Genomic DNA, 9286 nt, shown 5'->3' with positions numbered 1-9286 from the left:
TGTCCAATTGTCTACAGATGGGCTTTGGGTTTCCACTCCCCCTCATTCACATTGATATAATTTTTTGTTCTGGGTCTTTGATGCCTGATACCTAATCCCATCGACACTTCATGATCACACAGGCTGGTGTGCTTCTTCCATGTGGGCTTTGTTAAGATATTTTCAAAACAGAAAAGCCAGCAGATTCTACTCTTTAATTCCTAAAACAACTTATTGGATAGCAGAGAAATCACAGAGTAAGGAGAGTGCAAGACACCAATCCACCTTATTTTGGAATAAATTAGCAATCATCCCTCAACTCCTTACTTGGTATGCAGCCAGCCAGTTGTGATGCCATCTACACTCAGGCAAAAATAAGCACAATCTGGTTTTAAGGACACTAGCAAATTATAACAGAAAAGAAGAAACAGAGCAAAGTAGCAAAAAGGAGAACATAAATAGGCCACTCAATGTTTCCTTGCAATACCATCTACAGTTATGATTTCTCTTCTGGATAACACTGCCCATTAAAGGAACCTGTAATCTGTGTAGAACAGACTGAATCTGTGTCTACACAAAGCTGGAATACAGGAAAGACAAACTGAGGGCATGAGTATATCCAATCATTGAGCATATTCATATGCAACATGATTCTCTAGTCAATGTGGTATGAGAAAGAAACGTGGCTGATTTATAAAAATAATCAGAAAAAAAGCCATCTGCTAGTAATAACGTTGGAAATAATAAAACAATAAGGTTTTTTTTGGCAGAAAACTAAAGTTCTGACTGCAGAATCAAATGCTGACTTTGAGGTATCTCAGATGTGATAGGAAAAGCCTTAACATACTCAAGAAAAAAACCTATTTATGAAACTTTTCCAGAGAATGCCTCAACCAGAGTAAGAACTGTTCATCATACTGGGGGTGGGGAATACAAGGGCAGAAATTTAGTGAAAGCTTAAAAGGTGAACAGCATTCAAATGAGGCTATGTGACCAGGGTGAAAGTAGCGATTACACATATTATCTGTATAAAAATCTGGCAATGAGCAAAGGTTCTAATGTAAACCATATTATTTTAAAAGAAAAAAAAATTAAAAACATACCACCAGATGCATTGCTAATGGCTGATCCAGCGGACGCTACCTTGGAAACTGCTGCTGGGTTATATGTCCAAGATGTTCCACAAACTTCCACCTTCAAATCACTGTCTGAATAAATCTGTTGTACTCGCCCAACTTTACCTAAAGTCTTTAAAAAATAAATTAGATTAATATTTTTAAGTCTAAAGTATATACCATAAATCAATTATCAGTTTTTGTCTTTTAAAAAACGCTAATTTTTCTTTGATTCTAATGGAAAACCTTTTCAAGGATAACCATATATAACTATATTCAAAACAATCATTTACTAGGGACAACTTTAAGGAGTATCTCTAAAAATAATTTCAATAACTATAATCACTACATTTCCAAAAAGAGAAAAAGAGACAAAATAAATCATGACATAACCTATCTGATTTACTGGGAGTTGCAGAGTTAAATGCAAATACGATGATTGCATACAAAATTCTGAAATAACAGTAATAACAATAAAAATCTATGCGTGAATGCGTAAACACTCAAGATGAACAAGGGAAGGCGAATGAAACTATAGCCACTGTAAAGATAGGTTTGGCAGAGCATATTTCTACATATGTATTCACCTGTAATACATATGTGTTCATGGATATAGTAGCACATAAAGGAGACAAAGTTATGAAAACATAACCATAACTAACACCTTACAGCAAAGCTTCTTAAAACTGTGGATCACAACTGTATGGGGTCCCATAACTGAGGGGGTTGGATGTCACAAAAATTGGCAATAGTAGAAGGTTTCTGAATGCATAATGACCACAAATTTATTCAAAATCAAACAAGCATATGATTCCAAGGTGTTTCTGGGAGCACTTGCCCTTGTTCAAAGGAGTCACCACAAGTAGAAAAAAACTAAAAAAAGAAAAACTTTTTAAGAAGTCCTGCCATACGGAAATGACACTGCCTTAAATGAGTCACTGAGCTGGGGGCTCAGGAACATAATCTCAGGAGACCAAGGCCAATGAGCTTAATAGTCCACAGAGTCAAAGTTCTGCATCCTAGTCTGGTGAATAGTCACTGGGGTCTTAAAAGCTTTGAGTGGCCATCTACGGTACACCTAATGGTCTCTCCTCACATAGAGCAAAGAAGAGTAAAGAAAATCAGACACAAGAAACAATTAGTTCAAAGGACAAATCTAGCCCTTGAACTCCACCATCGCCCTGCGACCTTATGAATTATATGGTCCCAAGCTACTACTGCTGACTTCTCTGAAAAGATCACCATAGGAGGTCCTAGATCATTGGTTCTCAACCTTCCTAATGTCGCGACCCTTTTTAATACAGTTCTTCATGTTGTGGTGACCCCACCAACCATAAAATTATTTCGTTGCTACTTCATAACTGTAATTTTGCTACTGTTATGAATCAGGCATCTCCTGTGAAAGGGTTGTTCGACAACCGCCCCCAAGGGGTCATGACCCACAGGTTGAGAACTGCTGTCCTAGATAAAGTGGGACAAAGATGTAAAACAAAATTCAAAATCATAAAAGAGACCAGGCTTACTGGTTTGAGAGAGACTGTCAAAATCCTAAAAATAAGACCACAAGCACCTTTTAGGCCTGAACCTGAATTCACTCTCTAGGTTCAGCTTTCAGCCAGAGCATCGACAAGTCTCTAAGGTGAACAATACCACCCATGGAGGTATGCCTTCCTTAACACATCCAACCACAAGAAATCAAAGGACAAAGCTCAGAAGCAGGAAGAAACAAGAAAGAAAGATGAAGGCAATAGGACACATAAGGAGGAGTGGGATATTAATGCTATTACATATGGGGATTACAATCAACATCACAAATCAAAATACGTATGAATTATTAAGTGGAAAACCAATTCACACTGTAAACTTTCATGAAAATCATAATTTAGAATTTTTAAAAAATCTGTATTATACAAAATCATAAAAGCTTGATGTTTGATATTCTATCATTTTTTACGCTACCTCATAAAATATACATCTTGAAAACTAGCTGCTGAAGTAATATAGACTCTATCACCAATCTAGCCTACAATAATAAAATCGAACTCCTAAAAAATATATATATATATACTTAATCTGAAAAGGGCTCTAGCTACACATTTAAATCCTTTTTGGAATCACATCTAATTCTCAAACAGAAATGAGTGTAGAAATAGCATGCTTATTAAATACATGGATTTCAATGCATGAGTGGGTGCTTATCACCAGCAGCAGAAGCATATATGTCAGACACTGTTCTAAGGACTTTCTAAATACTGACTCATCTAACACTTTAAAACCTGAAAGATGTTGTTATTAGCCTCATTTCAAACACAAGTCCAAAAGCACGCCAGAGCAGCAAACAATATTAGTGCACTAGTGAAGGACAGTGTACTAGACAGGGTTCTCTAGACAGATAAAATCAGATTGCTGATAATTTTATATATTTATTTATAAAGATAGTTAGATATATAACACAAGAAATGAACTGCTAAATTATATACAGATAGACAGATATATAATACAAGAAATGAAGTTAAATTATAAAGCAGTACAAATGGCTCAGTGCAACTCACACCCGTGAGAGAGTTGTGAGACACTAGCAGTCCTTCAAGTCTTGAGGGCTGCCAGGTCTTCCTCTGTAGAGAGCTAGACTATATCAGCATAGTAGCAAAAAGCAAGGCAGGTCACCAACTGTCAGTCCCCAGCTCCAGAAATGTAAATTTCAATCATGTGGTCTTATAGGGACCTCAACTTACAGCGACACAGTCCACAGGCTAGGCGTCCCATAGGTAGTGTAGCCTGTAAATTGAGGCACAGAACAAGCAAGACAGCCACATACTGGTCCGTTGACCAAAGAGCAAGAGACAAGAAAGGCTAGGCTCATTGAGCCATTTATCTCTCCGCCCTTCAATTAATCCCATTTGTGTTTATCAGCCAGGCTGGCACAATAAACTATCTCAGACAGTAACATCTGAACTACTTCCAAACAGAGGAGTGGTTGCCCTTAATTGCATTTCCCCTTTGACTTCTCCACAATATTTGAGCCCATTGTTTTGAAACTATTCCCTTGGTTTCCTGATGCCATTCTAATCTTTGTCAGTCTTTCCCTTTCTCCACTGACCAGCTGTTTCTCCTTCAGATTCCTAAATCTTTGGATTTCCCTAGATTTTTCTCCTTAGACTTTTTTTTACTTTTGACAATTTTATTGACAGATAATTTCCATATCACACAGTTCAATAGTTTAAACATATTAAAGAGAGTGATGCCACCATGACCACAATCAATTTTAGGGCATTTTCTTCTTTCTTGTATTATTAGGTCCCCATTTCCCTCCAACTCCCCTTCCATAAGTCCAGGACACTATTAATCCAGTTACTGTCTCCAATCCACTTAGACAACATCACCTTTATTTCAAAGGCTCTAAAATGAACTTATCTGCCCTGTTCATCCTGCTCCCCACTCCCACATGCCACCCAACAAATCTACTTTTTAATTTCATTTTTACTTGGATGTCCCATTATTATTTCAAACTCATCAGGCCATTTATTTTCTGTTTTTGTGCCATTTACGTGCCTATTCTTCTTGGTTATCTACTTTTTAAGATTAAAAAAAAAAACCTCTCTTGTAACATAAATATACCACTACTCTCAAAATTACCAGTAATTCTGTAATATTATTAAATACCATTCAATGTTCAAATTTCCATTTACCTCATTGATTTGTTTGGGCTCTAAATACAATCCACAGACAGTTTCTTTATAAACTATTTGTTGAAGAAACAAAGTGCTTTGTCCTATACATTTCCATCTGAGTTTTCTTGACTGGTAACGTTCAGTTAGTAAAGTGTTATGGTTTGTCTATCCTCAGTATTTGTTCAATAAGAAGTCTTCGATTTTCTGTTTTAGGACTTTGTTTGGTTTTAAAAGAGTTCAAATACTCTTCCAATTCAAGTACAGGACTCTGACTTTTACTTAACCTTGCCTATATCACATCAATATCTCCTTTTCCCATTCCAATAATTCTGATTCTGGGGATTGGATAATGGGACTAAGTGCACAAGTACTCTTAATCTTTACATTATCCACATAACATTCTCAAAGTAATAATACCAAGAGTACCAAAACCAGTAAGATATCTAGAAACTGTTAAAGATTGTTTTTTCCCATGCAGTTGTTTCCTACTAAGGATTTAAAAACAAAAATCATTTGAAATTTCCAATTACAGTGACTGGAAAAAAATCTAGGCTCATTTGCTCTATCAATTTTAGAATTTTCCTTTTTAAACTTAATTTTGTTTTATTATTAAAGATGCATGTGATTTAAAATCAGATTTATAAAACAAGATATATCCAGAGAACTCTCCTCCTTTCCACCTTTGTCCCCACCCACCCCACCCCACATTTGTACTCAAAAACCCACTGCCAATTCACAGCAGCCTTACAAGGTCAAAGACCCTCTGGGTCTCTGAGGCTGTAAATCTTTGCAGGAGCAGAAAGGCTCATCTTTCCTCCTCTGATCGGAGCCCTGGTGGATTTGAATTGCTGACCTTGCAGTTAGCAGTTCAAAATCTAGCCCCCTATGCCACAAAGATCCTTCTTAAAACAAAGGGCTTCAAAAGTTCACGGGGAAAAAAATCACATTTTCTTTTAGTTTCACTTTTTCATACATTTTGGAAACCCTTTTGTGTAACACTTTTTTCTTTTCCAGGGTTAATCCTTCTATTTATTTTAATATAAAATTTATAATGTCCTAATAGTTATATTTATCCCAAACTTCTATGTAAATCTCCTCCTTCTTTTTAAAAAATAAACAGTCTACTTGTCTCCACTAGAAATAATATCAAATCACTGGTGTCTTCTTTCCCTTATTATTCTCCTCCAATATTTTGATTAAAAATACTTAGTATTAATCAATAACTAAATGGCAATCAAACATCCTGTTCAACTTTTCAAACGCTATTTTCACTCCTGCCCCCATTTTTAATAACTGAACTAAGTGCATATAAAACAAGTTGTAATCAAGTGAATTTTTACTTATGACATACTCATGTATGTCAGAGTATAACTGTTTTCCACAGGGCTTTCGAAGGTTCATTTTTCTCTGTTTTGGTGTTTTTTTAATCATTTTATTGGGGGTTCGTACAACTCATCACAATCCATATATTCATCCATTGTGTCAAACACATTTGTAAATTTGTTGCCCTCATCATTCTCAAAACATTTGCTTTCTACTTGAGCCCTTGGAATCAGCTCATTTTTCCCCTCCCTCCCCGCTCCCGCCTCCCTCATAAACCCTTGATAATTTATAAGTTATTATTATTTTGTCATATCCTACACTGTCTGACATCTCCCTTCACCCACTTTTCTGTTGTCCATCCCCTGGGAGGAGGTTATATGTAGATCCTTGTAATCGGTTCCCCCTTTTCACCCCAACCTCCCGGTATCGCCACTCAGCACTGGTCCTGAAGGGATCATCTGTCCTGAATTCACTGTGTTTCCAGTTCCTATCTGTACCAATGTACATCCTCTGGTCTAGCCAATTGGTAGAATTGGTATCATGTAAAGAGGGGGCAGGGGAGAAGCATTTAGGAACTAGAGAAAAGTTGTATGTTTCATCATTGTTACTCTGCACCCTGACTGACTCATCTCCACCCCGTGATCCTTCCGTAAGGGGATGTCCAGTTGCCTGCAGATGTGTCTTTAGTCCCCAATCTGCACTCCCCCTCAATCGCAATGATTTGGTTTAAAGGTTCATTTTTCAAAAGTTCACCACCAGGCCTTTCTTCTGAAGTACGTAAGGGTGGACTAAGACTGCCAAACTTTCAAATAGCGGCAGAGGGGCATAGCAACTTATGTTATGCAGCACATCACTATATATTCATTTAGCACAGTATCTACCACAACTGGGCACTCAGCAGACAGGACAAAATGTAAATAGTTTAAAACAGAGTGACTAAGAAACATTCAAGAGATGTTCAAAAGAGTCATGAAAAATTAACATGATGAAAAAAGTTTCGCATGGTTTTCAAATTTAGGGGCACCAAAATATACTTGTACTACCTTGATACAATAGGATCTAGTTTGAGGCACTAAGAAGGATCAGACAACAGTTTGAAAAGAGTTAGGGCAACATCAAATTCTGCAGAAATTGATGCAAGAGGAAACATCAAAAATAACAAGTTTTATTTATTACTTTTGATCGATCACAAGGATCAACATATAACGCCCTTCCAGGGGGACGAACAACAGAAAAGTGGGTGAAGGGCAACAGAGGACAATGTAAGATTGAAAATAATAATCTATAACTTATCAAGGGTTCATGAGGGAGGGAGGGCAGGCAAGGGAGAGAGGGGGGAAATGAGGAGCTGATATCAAGGGCTCAAGTTGAAAGAAAATGCTTTGAAAATGATAATGTACAAATGTGCTTGACACAATGGATGATTGTATGGATTTTGATAAGAGAAATAACGGCCCCCCAAAAAAGTATTTAATTAAAAAAAATAACAAGTTTTACAAAAAGCTCATGGAAATAGTAACCCAAAGAAATCAATAGTTCGGAATAAATCATTTTAAGAAGGGATGAGATGATGCTGGAGATGAAGTCAGCCCACAGCATCAGGCCATCCATATCAACTTCAGGGAAAAATTTAATCTTGTTCATGATCTAAAGCAGTGGTTCTCAACCTTCCTAATGTTGCGATCCTTTAATACAGTTCCTCATGTTGTAGTAACCCCTCAACCATAAAATTATTTTCGTTGCTACTTCCTAACTGCAGTTTTGCTACTGTTATGAATCGGGCGACCCCTGTAAAAGGGTTGTTCAACCCACAAAGGGATCGCAACCCACAGGTTGAAAACAGCTAATTAAATGAAGAGGATTGATAACAACAGAAACAACTGCTAAATTGGTTCCACTTACACAATTCTGATTGAAAAATGAAAATTGAGCCAACTTTCTGCTTGGTGGGTATCAAAATCATTGCAACTAGGCTCTCAATGTAAATTCTACACAAATGGGATCAAGATACTGAAGCCTATCTTGGAAGAATTGTAACAGGAGCTAAACTGGCTTTACCAGTATGATCCTGAAGGCAAAATTCAATCAAGCTATATCTTACAAGAGGTGGAAGTGTTTCCAGTTAAAACAAAAATGAACCAGTTTTGTGAACCAGAACACAACTCGTTTTAATTTAATCCACTGAATTGTATGATATGTGAACAAATACAATTTGTTCAATAAAACTTTTTTTTAAGGTGGACGAGTCAAGAGCAAGGTTATGACAACAGTTTCTTGGGATGCTCAAGGCACTGTGCTTTTGTTGTTTTGAAGGAACAAAGATCAAGAGCACTTGCTCATTATGAGAATGTTTTGAGAAAGTCAAAACGTCAGTAGCAGAAATATAACCAGGGGGTAAAAGAGAGTGGATATCAAGGAGTTTAAGAAAGAGGTTCAAGTTCAAAGAGTATCTTTTGAAACTGACTATGGTAGCAATTGCACAATATTGCTTGATGTGATTGAATTATAGAATGCTATGAGATCCCAATAAAATCGTTTGGAGGGGAAAATAACAAATAACACCTAGGAAAGTTTCATCAGAGAATCCTTCTCCATCACACTTATTTATTCCTCTCATCAAACAAGGGCAATTTTTTGAGTTTTCATGGGAAATCACTAGGCATCCCCATTACAAGACTGACTCGGCTCCTTCTGGCTTCTTTGTGTTTCCTAATCTTAGGAAAATCTCTAAAGGGCACCCATTTTGTTAATAGTGTAACAAAACGTCATTAACATGGTTAAATTCTCAGGATGCTCAGCTCTTTAGGGATGGACTAAATGGCTGTTATTATCACTTACAAAATGTCTTGCCCTTCATCAATTTATATTGAGAAATAAAGTTTTAATTTTTTGCTTTTATCTTTTAATTTTGTTTTTCTACCAATTTTTAAAGCCCCATCATATGCAACTATCATTCATTAACGTTATTCAATATCTAACAGAATCATAACAAAACAGCATCTGCAAAATATAACATGCTGTTGTCTCCGCAGGCCTGTCTGGATAGGACAGGCTGGATGAACAATCTGCAGGAGAAAACAACGGGACTGACAGTTCCGGGGGCACATGGGAGAGGGGGAGGAGGGGGGAAGGGAAGAAGTGGGGATAACAAACCCAGGGACAAGGGAACAACAAGCGATCCAAATTGGTGGGGAGGTG

At 37.0% G+C, this 9286-nt stretch overlaps 1 protein-coding gene across 1 annotated transcript in view; it reads right to left on the bottom strand.

Annotated features, from left to right (window-relative positions):
• The window catches only part of MIB1 (MIB E3 ubiquitin protein ligase 1), a 167061-nt gene that overhangs the window by 70480 nt on the left and 87295 nt on the right, over positions 1-9286 (bottom strand). Inside the window, exon 8 of the mRNA XM_004702902.3 lies at positions 1083-1227. Within this exon, the coding sequence (XP_004702959.1) occupies positions 1083-1227 (145 nt within the window). The remainder of the gene's footprint in view (positions 1-1082; positions 1228-9286) is intronic.

The sequence above is a fragment of the Echinops telfairi genome, unplaced genomic scaffold (genome assembly GCF_000313985.2).
Source record: "Echinops telfairi isolate 266 unplaced genomic scaffold, ASM31398v2 ScPeMD7_7400;HRSCAF=8409, whole genome shotgun sequence".
Classification (NCBI taxonomy): domain Eukaryota; kingdom Metazoa; phylum Chordata; class Mammalia; order Afrosoricida; family Tenrecidae; genus Echinops; species Echinops telfairi.
The sequence above is the reverse complement of the archived record's forward strand: the minus strand, read 5'-3'. Positions and strand labels throughout refer to the sequence as shown.